The sequence below is a fragment of the Mustela nivalis genome (assembly GCF_964662115.1).
Source record: "Mustela nivalis genome assembly, chromosome: 14".
Classification (NCBI taxonomy): domain Eukaryota; kingdom Metazoa; phylum Chordata; class Mammalia; order Carnivora; family Mustelidae; genus Mustela; species Mustela nivalis.
The window spans coordinates 79,497,021-79,518,826 of NC_139033.1; the positions used below are offsets into that span (position 1 = coordinate 79,497,021).

The 21,806-nt window shown below is 41.9% G+C and overlaps 1 protein-coding gene across 8 annotated transcripts in view; it reads left to right on the top strand.

Moving 5' to 3' along the window:
* CEP192 (centrosomal protein 192) overlaps window positions 1–17,347 on the top strand; it is a 126,624-nt gene extending 109,277 nt beyond the window's left edge. For 4 of the 8 annotated variants that reach the window (XM_082697403.1, XM_082697409.1, XM_082697408.1 and 1 more), the window contains 8 exons: window positions 17–224; window positions 2,603–2,682; window positions 3,591–3,686; window positions 7,898–8,017; window positions 8,493–8,614; window positions 11,321–11,450; window positions 11,941–11,999; window positions 16,900–17,347. In XM_082697403.1, coding sequence (XP_082553529.1) covers window positions 17–224; window positions 2,603–2,682; window positions 3,591–3,686; window positions 7,898–8,017; window positions 8,493–8,614; window positions 11,321–11,450; window positions 11,941–11,999; window positions 16,900–17,041 — 957 coding nt within the window. In that variant the 3' untranslated portion in view covers window positions 17,042–17,347. The remainder of the gene's footprint in view (window positions 1–16; window positions 225–2,602; window positions 2,683–3,590; window positions 3,687–7,897; window positions 8,018–8,492; window positions 8,615–11,320; window positions 11,451–11,940; window positions 12,000–16,899) is intronic. The other 4 variants (XM_082697404.1, XM_082697410.1, XM_082697405.1 and 1 more) reach the window with 1 other exon arrangement.
* The last annotated feature ends 4,459 nt before the right edge of the window (window positions 17,348–21,806 follow it).

Below are 21,806 nucleotides of genomic sequence, written 5' to 3' on the forward strand. Positions count from 1 at the left end.
TATTTGCTCATTTCAGAAAATTGTGAAAGTTCAAATTCGAGAAGACTTAACCCAGAAAGAACTCCTTGCTCACTTGACCACCAGCACATTTGGAATCCTTTCTCCGGGAGCTGAGCCTGCAGTTGGTCATCTGGTGAAACCAGTGACAAAACCACGCTCCACAAAAGTTGAGATAAGAAATAAGACTATTACTTTTCCTGCAACAGAACCTGGTGAAACCTCAGGTGTGGTATCACAAGGTTATATAATTCAAACGACCACGGTTTTGTTGAGTCTAACACTGTTTTTAGTGAGCTTCGTTGCAGTGACAGGGATAATATTGTCCCCTATTTCAGGAGATACTCAGGTTGTCATTGGCAGTCACTTCAATCACAGGCCAGATTGGAGGAGCTTAAAAATTGTAAAATGTTAAATCTAGGTATTTAAGAACTCTGTGTATTCTCGGAGTCTCATATTCCACCTGGTCAGAACCATCCCTCCTCAGTTCTCACTGGGTCTTTTACCAGACCTCCTAACTAGTTAGCAGCTGAAGAAGAGGAGAAAGTAGGTAAAACCTGGTTCCGTCCCTCACTAATGAGACTGAAGCACTGAAAGAGGTTAAATAGATACACTCAGTTTCCCCATTTGGAAAATGGCTGTCATAGTCGACGATTCTCACGGAGGGCTTTGAGGTGTAAATGAAATAAGGTATTTAAGGTGCTCGGCATAGTGTTTGGCACATAGTAGGTACTCAGTATTGCTGCTTTTGCTTGCCCCCCCTTTACCTCCCTGTGATGGCTCAGTCTAAGTGACTGGGGTTGCATGTGGGACTTGTTGGAAAGGGTGTGGGCCTTCTGTCACCTGGCCCTCACTCCCTGCCTCTCTCACTGGCTTTGTCTTGCACTCACACTCAGTTTCCACTGCCCGTCCAGCCTGTCCCTCCCTGGTCATCGCCTTTCCACTCACTCCATCCTCCCCGTTCGCATCCTCTAGGAGTTCCAGCGGCTCTCTGGCCTCATTCCGATGTCCAGGCCACTAGGCCTACTACCTCCTCACTCTCCCGCACCCATGTCTCGGCCACTTCTGCTTGAATTCTGTCATCTGTCACTGCAGTTATGCCTTAGGAATGCTCTTAACTGCTGTGTGCCCCTCCCTCTGCGGTCCTGCGCGGCAAGATCCTAAGCCAAGTCAGACCCAGCCGCCTCCCAGCTCTGTGTCTCCTGTAGCCGAACCTCGCTGCCAGAGGAAACGGTGGCCGCACCCGCACATTTGTGGTCTCTGTTCTCAGATGCCACTGGGCACCAGGCTGTTCTAGCAGCCCTCCTTGGTGTGTGTCCTTTCCCGTTTCCTGTAGTCATTCAACAACTTCACTCTTCGTGCCCCTCCCCGGCTCCTGGTTTCTCTTCCCAACTCTCGATTTTGCCTCACACATCACTGCAAATACAAAAGCCATTAGACTAAGTGGGAGGCTTCTGCTTGCATCCCAAATGAACCCTTCTGCCCGGAATCTAGGCCCATCTATTCTTGCCATCTCAGGGCCTTCCTCTGCCCCTTTTCTCTCCTGTGTTCTCAGCTTCTCCCTTTGTTGATGCCTTTCCCTTGGCACACAGTCCTCTCTGCCATCACGTGTCTAAGGAATGCCTTTCTCGGCCCCACATCTCCTTACTATCTCCCTGCTTCCTCGACACCCCTTCCTCATGGAAGGATCGTGCTCCCTGCCTTCATTTCCTCGGGCTGTAACCTAATTGGTGCTGCCACCTGCCTTGACCCCACTATCAAGGTCACTGAAAAGGGAGTGTATCCTTGATAGGTCTTTGTTAATTTGACCCCTCAAGGCTGGGGTCAACCACTCCTTCTTCCTTGGACTACTTTCTTGTGCTTCTCCCAGTTTTCCCTGCTTCACAGGCTCCTTCTCAGGTTTCACTGATGACTCTTTCTTCCTGGGCCCGCCTGTGTCCCCTTCTTTATCTTGGCTCTTCCTGCATGCTGCTCAGCTTCTGCCCTCTTGGCATCTCACAAACAGAACTCCTGTTTTACCCATGAAGCCTGCCTCTCCTCCAGCTCTACCCATGTCCGTAAGTGGCCCTGCTGTCTGCTCATTAAGCCAAATCCCTGGAAGTTATTTGCTGTCTTCTCTCTCCCTCTTCCCACACAGTCCACTAGCAAGTCCTTTGCAGTCCGTGTTCAGAATGGATCCCCTGTCTGCCTGCTCCTTTTCCTCCCACTGACTTGACTCAAGCCTGATAGACACTACCCCACGTGTCTTCTCTCCATGCAGCTGTTGCTGAGGCGTCTTACCAGGGAACCTCATCTACTCTGACCCCCTTGTGGTCTCTCCTCTCCACAGCAGCCAGTAACTCTGTAAATTAACATGAAAATCATCTTACAGCTCTCTTGCTTAAGCCCTTCATTATCCTTTGATTAAATCCAAAACAAGATATCTGTCAAATTTGATTTTGTTAGAAAATACTGTAAATTCCCATGGAGCTTCTCTGAGGATCTGATGAGTGTATTTTTCCCCTCTGATGAGGTAATTAGTCATTATTATACAGTATCACAGTAATCTACTTGTTTACTTACATCTCCAAGAATTGTTTGACTTGTGACATGTGTGTTCTTGTAGAAAATTTTCTGGAACTTGAAAATCATGGTAACACAGAAGTAAAGTGGCATCTGTCATCCTTAGCTCCCCCTTACGTCAAGGTCAGTAATAATTGCCTTAAATATATCCATTTTAATGTTTAAACTTTACTCAGGGTTTTTTTATACTGAATTATGAACATAGGTTGAGATTATTGGGCTTTTTTTTGGTCCCACTAATTCACTTACTTGATTTTCTCTATAGATGGGCCTAATACATGCCCCATCTTTTTCACAAGATTGTTTTTAGAGTCAGATTAGAAAGTATATTTGGAAATATGTGCTTGCTCATTTAATACTACCTCCAACAACCCTGATTTTTATCTGAAAATAACTTTATTTTGAAAAAACTTGAAAGTTTTATTATGGAATATTGTGTGCATGTGCACATGCACATGCATTTTTCTTTTCCACAGTCTGGGTACTATTCCGTGTTTTCAGCCAGTAGGAGCTAGTGTAGGAGACAGACTCTTTGTCAGTGAGTGCTAGCCGACCCTATACTGCAAATGGTCTCCAGCAGCGGGCTCTATACCTGAATTGAGCATGTCGTCACCTATGTTGTTTAGAATGCTATGTCCTTCCTGCCGTATATTTTGTGTGACAGTGGTAGTTTGGAGCCCTCATACTAACAAAATGTGTGCAAAAATAGTGCTGTATCTACTGAAAAAAAAAAACCTGGTATTGCATATGATGTTAAAATGTACATTCAGCAAAGGGTCTTCAGGGTCCTTGAGGAGCAGGCCGCCCTTGAACAGGATGAGCATTGTCCTAAAGCTGACTAGCCAGGAAGGAGTGGCTGCTGATGGAAGGAGGGGCATCAGCATGGGCCTTTGTGAGCAGAGTTAAGGAGTGCTCCCACTCCTAGGCGGGCACTGAGCTCTCCTGGCCCCTGCAGAATAGGTTTGTGTGTCCTTGGTAATGGTGTCACTCTGACGTCTGTTTTTTTCCTTTGATTGCTTAAATGATTGTAGGGAGTTGATGACAGTGGAGATGTTTTTAGAGCTACCTATGCAGCATTCATATGTTCTCCTATTTCTGGTATACTGGAAAGCCGTGGAATTCGGAAGGTGAGTTTTGACATTTTTTTCATAGCCATTGATAAGAACATGGTGTTGCTTGACCAGGGGACCTTCATTTGTTTCCACCCAGATAGCGGCTTCACCTAGACTAGTGTTGCCCTGCTAACAACCAGCTTTCCACAGGAGAAGACCTGCCTCAGTGCATGTCAGTGGGCTGCTTCCTGCAGCAGAGCTCTTGCTTTCTAAGTAGCTAAACAAAACGCCATGCTTAATGGTAGGATTGATTTACATTCTGATATAAGCGCTTTAGGTGGCCACAGGCTGCCAGTACTTATAACACACTTGGAATAGCTCTAATCTAGACAGTATTTTGTCCACCAGCCGTAATAATCTGCTACCACTCAAGAACAACTGTGTTCATGTCATAGTCAACAGTATATCTTCATGGGCAAATGGTGATGGATCCTTTTAGTACCATGATCCTCTTAAGTTCTAATCCATTGGTAGACCTGACATAGTTTTTTCAAATATCCCTTAGTGACATAGTCACTCACTTAGTCTCAGTAATATACTTTTGCATTTGCTAACTGCTGAAATGCATTTAAACTATAGCATTTATATGACATTGGTCCATTTATTCAGAGATTCAGACTGGTAATCAGTTCTAGACTATAGTTGTGGACTCATTACTGACTATAGAAGAATCTTTGAGCAATGATAGTCACAAACCTTGTGCACTTTAGTAGGTCTGTGTAACAGGCTTCCAGAAGGTTTCTGACTTTTTTGGAAAGGCATACTCTTCTATGGTGTAGTTTATTTCATTTCCCAGCCCACAGTAATGGCAAAGCAGTATAATAAAGAACAGACACATTGCTTAACAAAAGTTCAACATCTGGGGCAAAGGCAGTGGGGGAAGGGTTGCAAAAAAAAAAAAAAAACCAGCAGGAAAGACATCCTATGTTCTTGGATCAGAATATCTAACATTACTAAAATAGCAGTATGGCCTAAATTGATCTACAGATTTGATATAATCTCAATAAAAAATCCCAGGTGGCATTTGGGTTTTTGTTTGTTTTTTAAAGAAATTGACATGCTGATCCTAAATTCATGTAGATATGCAAGAGAACCAGAATAACCAAAGCAATCTTGAAAAAGAATAGAGTTAGGGGATTCACACTTCTCATTTTCAAAACCATACTAATCAAAACTGGAGTATTGACATAAAGATAGAAATATAGAATATGTGGAATAGACTGGAGGGTTCCCAAATAAACCCTCATATTTATGGTCAGTTGATTTTTTTCAGTAAGGGTACTGAGACAGTTCAATAGGGAAAGAATATTTTGAACAAGTAGTGCCAGGACAACTGATATCCTCCTATAAAAATATTAAGTTGGATCCTTACCTCACACCATATCCAAAAAGTAACTTGAAGTAGACCATAGACCTAAATATAAGAGCTGAAACTATAAAATTCCTGAAAGATAACATAGTAAATATTCATGACCTTGGGTTAAGCCTTGGTTTCTTAGATATGACACCAGTAAAGCACAAGTGACAAAAGAAAAAAATAGATGAGTTACCAGAATGTAAAACTTGAGTGCATCAAAGGATACTATTAAGAACATGAAAAGGGATACCAGATTATGGGAGAAAATGTTTAGAAATCATACATTTAATGAAGGATTTGTACCCCAAATGTGTAAAGAACTCCTACAACTAGATAACCCAAAGACAAATAACCAGTTTTAAAAAATGGGTGAAGGTCTGAATAGATTATAAAGAGGGGCTTCTAGTTGGCTCAGTCAGTTAAGTACCTTCTGCTCAGGTGTTGATTTTAGCGTCCTGGGATCTAGTCCCACATTGGGCTCTCTCCCCTGGCTCTTGTGCACTCACTCTCTTTCCCCTCTCCAAATAAATAAGTAAAATCTTAAAAAAAAAAAAAAAAAAACTGAATAGATGTTTCTCAAAAAAAAAAAAAAGATATACAGGTGACCAATAAATATATGAAAAAATATTTGAATCACTGTTCATTAGGGAAATGCAGAACAAAACCACAGTGAGATATCACTTCACATGCCTAGGATGACACAGATTTTGGAAATCAGATAGTAACAAGTGTTGGTAAGGATATGGAGAAATTAAAACCCTCATACATCGTTCGTAGGAATGGAAAATGGTACAGCTGCTTTGTGTAACAGTTTGACAGTTCCACAATAAGTTAAATGTAGAATTACTATATGACCCACCAACTTCACTTCTGAATATATACCCCAAAACACTGCAAACCAGAGTTCAGGGCACCTCAGTGGCTTAGTCAGTTAAGTATCTGCCTTTAGCTCAGGTCAAGATCCTGGGGTCCTCAGATCGAGCCTTGCATGGGGCTTCCTGCTTATCAGGAAGTCTGCTTCTCCATATCCCTCTGACCACCCCCTGCTCATGCACCAACCCCCATCTCTCTCAAATAAATAAATAAAATCTTAAAAAAAAAGAAATCCAGTGTTCAAACAAAAACTTATACACAAATGTTCATAGCAGCCTTATTCAAGATAGCGAAAAAGGGTAGAAATAACCCAGATGTCTATCAACTGATAGATGGAGAAACAAAATGTATACCCATACAGTGAAGTAATACTTGGCTATAAAAAGGAATGAAGTAGTGATAACATGCTACCACATGAACCTTGGAAACATGCTAAGTGAAACAGTGCAGAGATAAAAGGCCATATATTGTGTGACTGAGTTTGTGTGAAATATGTAAAATAGGTAAATCTGTAGAGACAGAAAGTAGATATGTGGTGGTTTGGGCTGGAAGTGAAGGTCGGGAGTACGGAATGACTGCTGATTGTATGGGGCTGGGTTTTTTGTGGATTATTGGAAATAGTTTAAAATCAGGTTGTGGTGGTTGCAGAGTTCTGGAAATACACTAGAAACACTGACTGCGTTTTAAGTGGGTGTATGGTATACGAATTCTATCTCAATGAAGCTTTGAAAAAAGAAAAGTATGCAGGATTTCTCCTTTCACACAGTAGAACATAAAAATGAAACCTCTGTGGGATCTTTGATTTTTTTGTGTGTTCATCACTGTATATCTTGGACTGAACTCGTTGCTTGCCACACTGTCAGGTCACATTCATCAACTGAATTCCATGTCTGAATACTTAATTTATGTTAGTGGAGAAGAAAGCAAGGCACATCGCTCTGGGACCATTTAGGGAAATACTCCCTAAAAAGTACCACTATTGATGTATGTAATAGTGATCCAGAAGGAAGAAAAAAATTAGTTTGTTAGGTACCTGTTTCTTAAAGTAAGAGATGTACATAGTAATTTTCTGAAACATCGGTCAGTTTGAATGGGATTAAATGAGCTAACGAATGCTCGGGCTCCTAATATGTGTCTAGTGTGTGTCACATACAGTACTAGTAGGTTGTCCCCTCCTCTTTATTTTTGGTGTTGGAAAACAGTGTTCCAGATAATTCGTAAAGTTTCGCCATTTAGGGGAAACTAAATGGTTTAGTTTCATTCTTTCTTCCTTGATCTTGGCAGTGTCCATACCCCCTTTAACAGTGTAATTTCCTAATCTTGATGATCACCTCTTTTCCATGAGTATTCTGCCTTTGCCTCCACATCCTAAGACTTGCTGGCTGCATTGTTTCTTATGTTCTGTATTGACAGAAATTGGGTCACTTAACAGTTTTAATGTAAAGTTCAGACTCAAAGATACTGATTAGTGGTTAATGTAGCTAATAGCATTTTTAACACTAAATTCGTTGATAAAGGAAGCACTTAACACTGGCAAACTTTATAAAATACTATTTTTTAAATACTACAGCTTTCTCATTACTGACCTTTTTACAGATTGTACGCATGCAGTTCGTGTGTATGACTTTGAGGTGTGTGGTTGGGGTAACTGGTTCTAGGCCTTAGGCCTTTACTGTGTGGTCAGCAGAGGGGTCCATAACCATTTCATCGAAAGACTGGATTGTGTTTCTGGGGTTGACCTTCCTCATTTAGGTCTTGTACTTGACAGCTCTAGAATTTTTTGATAATGTAAAGAGCATTTGCATTTTGAGGACTGTGTTACAGAGAGCCCTAAAGAAGAGTGTATATTGAATCTGGTATAATCTTCTGCCAAAAGAAGAGTTGTTCAAATCCCTTTCAGTTAGTGGCAAAACTAGCTAGTGCTAAATCATACACCAACTACATGGTGTGTGAGGCTTAGTGTCTAAATTTCTTCCCTGGGTGTGTTGTTTTGTAGGTCTCCATCACTTTTTTGCCCAGAGATAGAGGGGATTATGCTCAGTTTTGGGATGTTGAGTGTCACCCCCTTAAAGAGTCTCACATGAAACATACCCTGAGATTTCAACTCTCTGGACAAGTGAGTATTACACTGAATTTAAGTGAATTATTGTGTGTGTGTGTGTGTGTGTGTGTGTGTGTGTATTAAAAACATTAAGTGAAACTGACATGGAAAACTGTCCTGAAAATGCAGACTATTTTCCTGGTATTATTCTAATCTCATTAATTCTGTTGTCTGGCCCTGTAATCTTAATTTTCTCATTTGCTTTTATTGATTGGCATGCCTTGAGGTCTGGGTTGGCTCTGTGAAATCTGTGTTTGACTTGATTAGGTAAGATTGTGTGTGTGTGTGTGTGTGTGTGTGTGTGTGTGTGTGTGTAAAGAAGCTGACCAGGAAAAAATGTAGGTATTGCGATTTAGGGAATTTAAAAATCTTAAGTTTTCTTCGAAAAATTGTGAAGGAAATAGTAGAATTTAACCGGGTAATTATCCATATATTTTCCAAGAATATTTATTTTTCCTCCCCCACCCTGTGATTTTTTTTTTTTATACAGAGTGTCAAAGCAGAAAATGAGCCTGAAAGTTCAAAAATTTCCACAAACTCCCTCATTAAACTAGATAATTTAGTTAAGTCCCGAAGACAAGCTGTGTCAGAGGCTTCTGCTCTTATACCTGGGTATGTTGTCTTTGTCATTCTTATGACATTTTTTCCAGTACTTTATTGAGATATAATTAAATTCAGTAAAATGCTCAGTGTCCTTACCTGTGAGTTCTCATGCATTGCTACCACTCCAATCAAAATAGAGAATATTTCTTTTCACCCAGAGAGCTCTTACATATCCCTTTGCAGTCAGCCCTGCCCTCACCCCAAGATTTGTTCTTTTCTGATCTAGGTTGGCTTTGTCGAATTTTGTACACATACACACTCGCTGAGTCTGGCTTCTTTCATCACACATGGTTTTGGGATGCATTTGTGTTGTAGGGTGTACATTTAGTTTGTCCTTGAGTATTGTTTTATGTGATCATGCCATAATTTATTCATTTTATGTGATCATACCAAAATTTATTCATTTATTCAATTTATTCATTTGACATTTGGGTGGCTTCTCATTTGGAGCCTGTAATTATAAATGAAGGTGCTATGAACACTATTGTATGTGTATTTTTGTGGGCATACTTTTTTATTTCTTTTGGGTAAAAGTACCTAAAGAGTAGAATTGCTGGGTCATATGGTCAGCATGTGTTTAACTTTAAAACAAACTGCCAAATAGTTTAACCAAAGTGACCATACCATTTTATGTTCCCAAAAAACATTGTATGAAAGTCAATTCTTGAAAACTTCTTTTTGGTGGGGAGTGCGTCTGCCCTTCAGCTTAAGTCATGATCTTGGGGTCAGGATCAAGCCCCCATGGGGCTCTCTGCTCAGTGGGGAGTCTGTTTTTCCCTGTCACTCCATCTGAACTTCCTCCACCCAAATAAATAAAATCTTTTTAAAAATTCTTTAATTTTTATTTAATAGCTTGTTATATTTTTTAGTAATCTCTACACCCAGTGTGGGGCTCGAACTCACAACCCCAAGATCAAGAGGCGCATGCTCCTCCAACTAAGACAGCTAGGCACCCCTTAAAAACTTTTTAAAATGTGTTTTTTATACCAGTAGCTTACACAGCTCTAATGGTAATATTTAAGTATTTTGCCTAATAAACATGTTTCTTACAATCCTTAATTAACTAATACTTAGATCTAACTTTGTCCTAGAGGAAGACACTTGTAAGAAAAGTATGTGTTAAGTACCTGCTAAATTTAATATTCATGTTGTTATTTATTTTCTAATGGGAGTTTTGTAAACATTTTGTAAGCATTGAGGCTCCTTTAAAGATTATGTGTTCTAACCACACTCTTTTGCTACGTACTCTTTTGTTCATCTCGTCTTTACGGAGCACACACCATGTGCTGGGTAGTGGAGGCAGAACTGCCCTAGTCCTTGTCTCCAGGGGCTTTACCTCCTAGAGAAGGAGCCACATCACAGAGAGTCTCACTAACAGGCTTGATTACAACCTGTGGAAAGGACTGGAAGGAAAGAAATGGGAAACAAGGGAAACATGACAGAGGGAGCTTGATGTGTGATACCTGGGAGGAGCCTCCCCGAAATGGGACCTTTAAGTTGAGGAGGATAAGTGGAAATGACGGACGTGACGAGCATAGGAGAAGTTCCTGACTTTGTAAGGACCAGTTAGTGGGGATCGTTGGCCCTTGAGGAACCAAAGGCAGCATCCAGGCCTAGAGCCCAGATGGAGGGAGAGTAGTGTGAGGTGAGGCCAGAGGGCTGGTGGGCAGAGGCAGACTGTGCAGGGCCTCACATGGTAGATATTAATTTGGGGTTTATCTGGGAAGCTGTTGGAAGCCATGAATGACATGATCAGATTTGAGTATTTATAGAAAAATCCTCTGGCTGTGGTACAGTCTGATTAAGAAGTAGGCAAGAGTATATATGGCAAAACAAGTCGGAGGCTATTTAAGTAGTCCAGGACTAAAGCAGTGTCCAGGAAGAGGATGAGAAATGGACAGATTTGGGAGGTGTATAGCAAGGAAATTTGAAGGATTCAGTGACTGGGTTCAGTAAGGGGGCTTGAGAGAGAAAGGGGATCAGAGTTGGCTCCCAGACAGAAATACAAATGGAGGGTCAGGTCTGAGAAGAAGGATCCCAGGTTTAATCCGGATTTGTGGCATCAGATCACTGTGTGGTGACAGGCATGTTGCCCAGCAGCTCATTGTGAGCTGAGCTGTGGATCTGGGAGTCACACGGGGGCGGGCTTGCTGGTTCACCGAGCTGGGATTTCTAGGGAGACTGCAGCGAGAGCAGTTAGAGGTGTCCGGGGCCAAGCCACAGGGGACAGCAGCAGGGGCAGTGAGGGGGTGAGCCAGCACAGACTGAGCTGGCGTCTGATCGCTGCCGTCAGATGCTGCTGAGAGGCCAGAGCTTGTGTTCCACTGTCAGGGTAGTCTGTCCGGACAAATGAAGAGCGTCCAGTGGACTGCGCTGGGAGTGCTCTGGGTGAGGTGAACTAAGGTGACAGGAGCACCCGCGCGCACATGGGCCAGAGGCAAGCAGAGACCCAGGCCCCGGGGAGAAGGGGGGCAGAGGTGGTGCTGTCATCTGTGTCCTGTCCGTGCAGCAGCCCACCGCTGCACCTTCTCAGAGAACTGTGCTGCGCCTTCTGTCTTCATAGGGATTAGTGAAATTGCCATTACAGAACTAATTTCCTGTGAGCTGTGAGAGAAAATACAAATCGAAACACAAAACACTTCCTTGTCGAATATATATAAATTGTTTAAATTACTCTGGATTTTAAATAGTTGACTTTTAAACCTGTTTCCAAAGCAGACAGCTTGACTTGACGCACCGTGGAGTTTATGCCCCAGAAGATGTGTATCAGTTTCTGCCTACTAGGGTTGGGGAGTCAAGGACGTTGAAAGTCAACTTGCGAAATAATTCTTTCATTATGCACTCCGTAAGTTGGAAATAGTACTGTGGGTTTTGGGAAGATGGATGTATTCAACTATTTAATAAATATTTTCCTGATAATTTAGAAGCTTGTTTTGTAAATTATACTTAAGTTTTAATGATTAATTTTTTAAATGCTTTATGCTGTATTTGAAAAGTAACTCATGAGAAGTTCATGACCCTTTATCTGAAAATTGAAAATATTTGGCATTTGTTTTCATATTTTCATTTTTAAATTTTTTCTCTTGTTTTCTTTTTCTTCTGTACTAATTGACACCAACATATTTCTGGATAACATTTACTCTAGTCAGAACCAGAGTAAATTCATATTAAAATTATTTTAAATGTGTTTTCATGAGGATTTATTATCTTACCTAATTTTGTGGCTATACTTAAATTTACTAAATACCTTTAATTAAAGAAATGCATGGTATGTTTATGTATGCTCAAATGTCTAACTTGCATAATTTTATGAAGTGTTTCATATTAAATTCCAGCTCAAGTTTTTAAGTCCTAGAGAGCCTTTCTACGTCAAGCATTCAAAATATTCTTTGAGGTGAGTTTATCATAAATCAAAATGTTCTCATTCGAGTGCAGGACTTCATTTTCAGGACTTCAGAATTTCTCCTAAGAGTTGTGCCTTGTGAGCTCTCCCCCCTCCATTATAGCCCATCATCTCCATCACCAGCACCACAGCGCACTCCTTGTCATAAATTTTAATAAATGCTGAGGAACCTGCCAGGAAAGCATTTTATGACTGCCCACAAGTGTGCTTTTACTATGTAGCAACCCAAACTTTGTGGGATGTTTTGGAATTTAGCACATGATTCCTGTTACCCGGTATTTTGTCCGTCACGTAAATACATAGAATATTAATTATCTTGTGATTTAGAATAATTTCTTTAAATGTTATTTTTACTATGCTAAGGATCAGGGAGTTGAATTTTCAGTAATTGGGACAAAAGTGTCCCAGCTTAATTAGGAAAATTTTTTTTTTATTGTGATGTTTTTCTGGTTGTCATTCTTCAAACACCCTGTACTTCATCCCTTTTTTTTTTTTTTTTAAGATTTTATTTATTTATTTGAGAGAGAGAGTACACAAGCCAGGGGGAGGGGCAGAGAGACAGGGAGAAGCAGGTTCCCCACAGAACAGGAAACCTGATGCAGGGCTCCATCCCAGGACCCAGGGATCATGACCTGAACTGAAGGCAGACGCTTAACCAACTGAGCACCCAGCTGCCCTGAAATATCCTATACTTCTTAAAGCGGGTCCTTTTTCTCTTGTCACTCTTGCTACTTTTTGTTTGCCATATGATCTTCATTTATTTTTTTTCCCCCATAGGATCTACATTTAGATTGAAATATCAAACTGGGTTGTCACTGTTATCTAGAATTTTAACAATAGTGTTCTGTCAGACTTAACACTGAAGAATAATTTTATCTCCCATCTTTGAATCTTTAAGCCATTTAATAAATTATAAACTCTTATATTTTAGTATTAGGTGATTCCAAAAACATGTTATGTTCCATGAAAACTTGGACCACCCTGTGAACATTCTAGGACTGCCTCTGAGGCTCTAGGACTCGCAGAGCCACACTCTGGAAGGTTACCTGTATCTCTAGATACCAAAAAGATGCTGTCGGGGGAGGCCCGTTCCCTCTCCTCTTTCTCTTTTCTCTCTTCACCTCGTCTACCTCCCCTCCCAGCCTCCGGACTGTAAAATCTGCTATTCATGTACTTGAGGGTCCAGCACTTCCTTTGCCTCTCAGCGCCTGACCTAAGAGCACAAGCTGTGCAAACCAAATAGTGAATGTATCTAGAAAGTTACCATAGGCTTCATCTCTCTAAGCCTCGGTTTCCTGATTTGTAAGAGACGACTGCGCTCCTGGCAGCCCGGGTTCATTAGAAGGACATAAGCGATGTGCTGGTGTTAGTGTCTAGCCCTTGGGGGCACTCGGGAGGTGGTAGCATCTCGGGTGTTACTGACAGTGCCTTCCTTTCAGCCAGCATCCCTGGTGAGGTCCATCAGGACCAACCCCGTGGATTTTAATGGAACGCCACGGTTCTGTGTCCATGCTTTTCCTTTAATCCCTTCAACAGCCACGTGGAAGAGAAAGGCCCTAAGTTGTAAAATACCAGTAGCTGCATATTTTCTAGTTTCTGCAGCTTGAGTCCTTGACTCCCAGCAGCTTGTGGGCCTCCAGTTAATGAGGCTTTGCCCGACTGATCGAGGACTGCTGATGTTAGCCTGTGTGTTACCGTAGGTGGGCACTGCGAAACACATGAGTAAGAAGACCAAGTAAGTAAACCCCAGGTCACAGAAAACTTCTCTCAAGACCCCTCCATAGGCTGAAATTTTACATAAAGTTCAGCAGAAAAGCTGGTTTCTTTGTACTTGAGAACAACTTCTTTCAGCTTTGGAGAGGAAGCAAAACTTTGCTACAGTATCTCACTTGAAATTTTTTTTTTAATTTTTTTTTTTTAGATTTTATTTATTTGACAGACAGATTACAAGTAGGTGGAGAGGCAGGCAGAGAGAGGGGAAGGGAAACAGGCTCCCTGCTGAGCAGAGAGCCTGACACGGGGCTCGATCCCAGGACCCTGAGATCATGACGGGAGCCGAAGGCAGAGGCCTTAACCCACTGAGCCACCCAGGCGCCCCTCACTTGAAAATTTTTACCACAAAACTGAAATAGTGCTGCCTGTTCTTACTGTAATGGTTAGTGCTTTTGTGTTTATCCCACTTTGACTTTGCACAGGGGCTCATGAAATACAAATGCTGGTTCAGAGTAATGGTTAGCTTGCCTCGGCAGGTGGAACGGAATCTGTTCTCAGAATCTGAGAAGCAGTTCCCAGCTTTGCATTAGTGATGTTTTTGTTCATTGATCACTTTCTGCTCTACGACACCATGAACTCTAGCCTTCCAGAGTAATACTGTGACTTTAGTCATCTGTAGAGAACCTGAGGTGATCCATGCCTCACTCCAGATAGGCACCTTCCCCAGGGCAGTCATGAGGCCTGACAGGGCTGCTCGGGGTAGGTTCTCACATTGAACTGTGAAAGTGGCCTGAGGCCTTTGCAATATGCCACAGAAGTAGGAGCTTCCTCCAGAGGCCACAGAGGTTTTGCCTAGTTCAGAGGTGGGGAGCGTGGAAGTATGTTGGGGATTTAGCCCCCTTAAAGCAGTAAATTATAAAGAAGGTAATAGGGGAAGGAAACCCTGATTGTCAATTTTTGTAAAGTTTGTTTTTGGGGTTCCAGGTGATCATTTCTATCCTAGCTTTGTAAAAAGAATTCATTTATGTTCCCACTTAGCCCTAAAAAGCATTCTTTCTGCTCACCTGTTGTTCTATTTGAGTCTAATCTGCTGAGACATTATCAGAATACATTTCGCATCTCCTGTGCCCACATCTGCATGCACCCAAGCATCCTGGCTGGCTCCTGCTGCTGAGCTGCCAGACCCTGCTGGGTCATCCCAGGGGGAAGTCACAGCCGGGACAGCACTGTCATTGAGCCATCCTTCTTACCAACACGCAGGAGCCAAGGAGTTTGTCTCCTCTTCACTTTCTTTGGTAACGATGGTATCTTGACTGTGCTGACGGACTCCTTTTTTCCTACACAGAGTATTCCTTTACAATTAAAGAAAAAAGGAAGAAACCTGGTTTATATACTTTGTAGGTTCTGTAGATGGGGGCATGTATTTATGGATGTGGTTTAGAGTGTTTTACCACAGCTCCTGCCTCCCTCTTGGTTGTGTCTTTGCTCTAACGTTAGACTTCAGCTAGTGAGGGATTTTGAATGAGACCTTTCCTCTGGCTACAGCATACTTTACTCTGCCTTTTCCCTTTTAAGAGAGAGAGAGAGAGAGTGTGTGTGTGTGTAAGAGGGAGAGGTTAAAGAGATAATAGTACAAAGTACTGTGTTTAAAACATCCATCATGTAGTGTTCTAGAGCTTATTAAATTCACAGTTCTTTCTAAATTACATTCTAGTTTATTCAGAGTATCTGTAAATCCAAAAACACGTTTTCAGCTGAGTATAGAACAGTTCTATGTTCCATATTAAAATTTGTTAATGATGGGTTTGTCAGATTTGTTTCAGGATACTTTATTTTCGTAATTCATAAGTTACTTATAACTTATGTTATAACATGCCTCTTAAGTTGGCAAATTGTACATTGTTCTGGGTACTGAAATGCAACATGAAAGATAAAATAGTAGTTTGTCAGTGCTAAGGACTAGGTACCATTTTTAAAAAGGCACATTAGGGGGCACCTGGGTGGCTCAAAGCCTCTGCCTTCGGCTCAGGTCATGGTCTCAGGGTCCTGGGATTGAGCCCCACATTGGGCTCTCTGCTTGCCAGGGAGCCTGCTTCCCACCCCAGCTTCCCCCGCCCCCCGCCTGCCTCTCTGCCAACTTGTGATCTCTCTTTGTGTCAAATAAATAAATTTAAAAAAATAAAAAATTGACTTGTTTAAAAAAAAAAAAAAAAGAATCTCAAGCAGACTCGCTGCCAAGTATGGAGCCTGCCTGACACAGGGCTCAATCTCATGACCCTGAGATCATGACCTGAGCCAAAATCAAAAGGCAGATGCTCAACCAACTGAGCCACCCAGGCCCCCAACATAGTAATCTTAAACACAGGGTGCTCATTACCTGCCTCTAGATATAGTTGACCTTTGAACAATGCGAGGGTTATGGGCGCCGACCTTCATGCAGTGGGAAATCTGTGTATTACTTTTGACTCCCCCAAAACTTAACTCGTAGTGGTCTACTGTTGGCCAGAAGCCTTCCCAATAGCAGTCAGTTAATGTATTTTCATATGTGTGTTATGTACTATATTCTTACAATAAGGCAGAGAAAGGAAAATGTGATCAAGAAAATCAGAGAAAATAACATTTATAGTACTATACTTTTTTGAGAAAAAAAAAATCCTCAGGTAAGCAGACTGCTCAGTTCAAACCTGTGTTGTTCAAGGGTCAAACGTAATCTGAAATTTTTAAGAAAATTTTTTGTAAAAGTTCCTAACAGTCCTGGAGCAGAACCTGTACAGCCCTGCCCTGATACTGGTGGGCATGGGACAGGTTGGTTTACTTCCTTCCTGTTGAGTATGCTGCTGGGGGAAGACGGGCAGGATATGTCAGGTGTCCTCTCTGCAGACAGAACCCAGAGTTCCATACACAATAGGACAGACCGCTCCTCTCCCTTCTTCTGTTGGGTAGCCAGGAATATATATGCAATACTATTTAAATCTGATTTTAGATTATCCTCTCCTCGGCCAGTTTCTTAGTAATAGCATCAAAGAAATGAGAACCCAATTTAAATGGAACGTAACAATACTAAGTTCTTTCATGAAAACCGACTGCGCGCTCTGCTATGCATCGTGCTTAAGAATGTGGCAGGGGATGCTCGTGCTGTCGGAGCTTCAGACCAGTGACCTTTCCTTTCTCTTTACAGAGCCCAGCATTACATCAACATGCCTGTGCAGTTCAGACCAAAGGCAGTGGGCAAATTTGAAGCTTTGCTTGTTATCCAAACAGATGAAGGCAAGAGTGTTGCTATTCGACTAATGGGTGAAGCTCTTGAAAAAGTTAACTAGATACCTTGTTTGTAAAGTAAATTACATAAGTTATATTTTGGTGACTTTGTTTTTTTACACTACGATATTCTTTTGTATATATTTTGTAAGATAGACGATATGTATAACTAGATTTTGGTTTGTTTGTCTTAAGAAGCTAATACTGAAGACCCAACTAAAATATCATGTATGTAGCCTACAGTATTGTACTTAACTTTTTTATGGGGGAGAAGAGAATTCTATTTTTGCATTGATTATGATACTCTGAACAAATACAGTGTATATTTTAATGTGGTATACCCAGAAATAAATGTAATTTCCACTGAACCTGTCTTTTTTATATGATGATGTCTTACAGAAATCAGAATATTGCTTTATTCTGCTAATTATTTTCTCAAGCTGCTGGGTCTATTTTGTGATTTTTTTTTTTCTCCATTACACAGTTTCCTTTCCTCTAAGAAATCCCTTCTCTGGTCCTTCTGTCTTTTAGCTAATTGCCCAGACTAGAAAGGAAGTGTACTTTTAAAGAAAATGATTTTCTCCAAAGTAGGGGAATTCATATTCTCTGCAAATACATTGGAGAGGTTGATGTAGTTTAAAATAGCATTTATTGTAATTAAAGTTAAATGGGACAGCTGCTCCAGAACCCTTCATAGAAGGAAGACTCCACAAGCAGGTGCTGGTGGAGAGACTGTGAGTTGCCGAGGGGGCAGAAGTACCCTATTGTGGCATCTTGAGCTGTGAGGTGGAGAAGGGGTGACACAGACTTGGTTTTACCCAGGAAGACCATGATGATGAAATGCTTCTCAACCATTACTGTTAAGTCTCCTGACAAAATTTCCTGAGCCCCAGCTAACAGCCTTGTTGTTGGGAGCAGCAACACAACACAACACCAGATTGTGAGCAGTTGTGTGGTGGCTTGGGGTCATCACAAGTGGATATTATTGATGGAGCAGAAAGACTGGAACATGCAAGAAGCTTCCTGGATGGCTTCAGTCTGCAATAGTTTGGAACCAGTGATGGTAAGCTGGACCTAGAAAAACAGATTTCTTTTCTCTCTGAAATCAATACATCCTTAGAAGTGGGGGATTGGCGCCTGGGAGGCTCAGTCAGTTAGGCGTCCAACTCTTAGTTGGTTTCAGCTCAGGTCATAAAATCAAGCCCCACATCAAGTATGGTGCTCTACTTGAGATTCTCTCTCTCGCTCTGCCCCTCCCCCCACTTGCACATACTTTTTCTCTATAAAAAATAAATCTTTAAAAATAATTTTTTTCTTTCTTCTTCTACCTTATTATCTCTTGCTTAGAAGTTCTTTCTTAGAAATCAAATTTATAGGGGCACCTGGGTGGCTCAGTTGTTAAGTGTCTGCCTTTGGCTCAGGTTGTGATCCTGGGGTCCTGAGATTGAGCCCCGCATCAGGCTCCTTGCTCGGCAGGAAACCTTCTTCCTCTCCCTCCGCCCCTGCTTGTGTTCTCTTTCTCGCTGTCTCTCTCTCTCTCTGTTAAAGAAATGAATAAAATCTTTAAAAAAAATAAAAATTTATAAAAACATATTTTTTAACATTTTATAAGATTAAAAAATATAAAAACATTTTATAAAATAGAAAATAATAAAAACATTATATTTTAACACAAGTTAAACAGTTGTTGCTGTTACTGATACTACCCTACTCCAGTTTGGATTTCATACATCAAATGTGGGTGACTTGATGCTTCAATGTGTTAATTTGATTACATTCAGCCTCAAAAATTTTCAAATAGTGGTATTTTTTATTTTTTTAAAGATTTTGTTTATTTGAGAGAGAACACAGAACAAGAGAGAGAGCATGAGTTGGGGGGAGAGAGAGGGAGAGAAGCAAACTCCCCACTGAGGAGGGACACCCCCTCCCAACATGGGGCTCGATCCCAGGACACTGGGATCATGACCTGAGCTGAAGGCAGACGGTTCACCAAATGAGCCACCCAGGTGCCCCAGTGTTGCTTTTTAAAAAGTGTTTGCCATGGTCTTTCAGTTTCTCAGGGTTGTTACATTTCTGTGGAATGATCACTCTGCCTTTTAGTGATCACTCTGCCTTTTAGATTATACTCAGGAGGTAAAAAAAAAAAAAAAGGGGGGGGTGGTTAAGCAAACAAAAAACTTTAAATGACTCTCCTGTAGACCATATGCCTTTATGGATATTCATTTCTTCCTGTGCCTCTGTGTTTTGGAAGCTGGATGTTTGGAGTTTCGAGAGCAGTTGAACATGAACCAGTCCAGTGATTGACTGTAGCCAGTCATTGCCATAAAGCAGCTGTGACCACTGGCTCTTTGCTGTGATCTGCAGCGTGGAAGAGCATCTGATAGGCAAAGTTACCGTATCTGCTTTCTCTAATTAGCTTTCCATCTAGAAGCTGGTCCCCCTTCTTTCCCATTCCTTCCCAGATCGAAAACTTGAGTCTTACCCTCTCCTCTGAGCTTCAAACTCAGCTGGACATTTCCAGGTGGTTCTCGAATAGGCATCTCGAACATTAGATTCCTTCCCTACCTCAAAGATGTTCTCTCCAGCTTTCCTCGTCTCCACAGATGTCCTCACTCTCCATCCAATTTCTTAGCTAAAACCGTAGGTTTGGGTGTTTTACCCTCATCCCCATCAACTCTACTGAACGTGTCTCACAGAACTCTTTCAGTCTGTGTCCACGGGTGGCCACTATAGCCCATGCCACCATCCTCACTCTCATCCCGCTGCCATAGTCCTCTCACCACACTGCTGCTTGTGCTCCTGCCTCAGGAAGCACTTCACCAGCAGGCAGAGTTACATTGATAAAAATGTAGACCAGAGCCAAGGCTCCCCTGCCTAAAATACATAATTCCATTACACATGGTCTGAGTCCACACTCACTCCCTTGTTGGCCTAGGAGGTTACTGGTCCTCTGGCCTCTCTGCCTCTCTCTGAGGCCTCATCCACTCTCCCAACCACTTTGCACCAGCTCTGTGGCCTTTGTTTTTTGGCTCAGTCACTAGGGCCTTCTTGCCTGCTGGACCATTGGCCTCTAAAGTTCTTCCCCAGATCTTGGCATGGCTACTTACTTCCCTCCTCAAGGGGGACCTTTCCTGACCACTGTGTCCAGGAGAGTCCCTCCCTAACTATCTCATATCACACTTCTTGCTTCACATTACAACCCTGTGTCTTTCTTATATACTTGTTGACTAGTTTACTTGTGCTCCCTCAGGAATGCCAGCTCTGTGTGACCATAGGCCTGGGTTCCCATCCTGATCACTACATCCCCAGACCTGGTCAGCCCCATGTATGTATGATATGACTGACCGCATTCCTTGTTCTGGAAGGTTCGCTGCACACTGTCCTGACCCAAAAGCCCAGCCATGCTTTTCACCAGCCCCAGTAAACATCATCCTAGGGTTCCCTGAAGATTTCTTACCTAGTTTCTCACCAGTCTCTGGTAGGTTGTTCCTCACCATAATAAGTGAACATTAATTGAGTGCTTCCTATGTGGCAGGTAGTGTCTCAAGTGCCCTCTATGCACTGTCCCCCTTAATTCTCATCAGCTTCATAGAGACAGACACTTTCTTGACAGGGAGGCCTGAGAGAGAGGGTCAGAGACCTTTATCCTGCTGTAGTCTCCGGTTACTTGTGACTTTATCTGGGAACAGACTGGTGCATCGGTAGCGGGCTGTGGGTGGTGCTGAGCCTCAGGAGGGCAGGAGGGCCCTGATAGCCTGGTGTGGATGAGAAAACTCAGGCTCAGACTATAGGCCAGGGCTGGGATCCAAACCTTGGTTCTTCTGACTTGGGTGCCTAATTGAAGATAATAGAAACTGTTCTTGCGGTAATTAGAGAAATTTTAACATTGGTATATGTCTTTAAAAGTTTGATTCCCTTTGGTTGTAAACCCTGAGATCACAGATTATTAGCACATTTGACAGTCATGCTTCTCAGCCAGGGAAGATATTTTAGCAGGCAAGAAGTTCCGGAGGATTCAGGGATGATTAATGTGCATCATTACTGATTTAATTAGTCCAGAAATGAGACTAGGTAAGAGGGCATCTGTTTTGAGTCTTCAGTTAAACTCAGAGATGGGTTTCAGTTGCATTTCTGTACACAAACAATGAGACAGAAGATAGAGAAATTTGAAGAATAGATCCCATTTACAATTGCACTGAAAGCCATAACTTAGGAATAAACCCAACCAAAGAGATAAAGGATCCCCACTCTAAAAACTACAGAATGCTTATGAAAGAAATTGAGGAAAGACCCAAAGAAATGGAAAAACATTCCATATTCATGGATTGGAAGAACAAATATGTCAAAATGTCTATGCTACCCAGAGTGATCTACACATTCAGTGCAATCCCTTTCAAACTACCATCTACATTCTTCACAGGGCTGGAACAAATAATCCTAAAATTTGTATGGAACCAGAAAAGACCCCGAATAGCCAGAGGAATGTTGAAAAAGAAAACCAGGGGTGTCTGGGTGGCTCAGTCAGTTAAGCATCTGCCTTCCGCTCAGGTCATGATCCCAGGGTCCTGGGATTGAGCCCCAAATTGTGCTTCATGCTCAGTAGGGAGTCTGTTTCTCCCTCTCCTTCTGATCCCACTCTCTTTCTTGCTCACTCTCTCAAGTAAAATCTAGGAAGGGAAGGGAAGGAAGGAAGGAAAGAAGGAGAAAAGAAAGAAAAAGGAAGGAAAGGAAGAAGGAGAGAGGTAGGAAGGAAGAAAGAAAGGAAGGAGAAAGGAAAACAGAAAACCAAAGCCGGTGGCATCACAATGCCAGTCTTCAAATTGTATT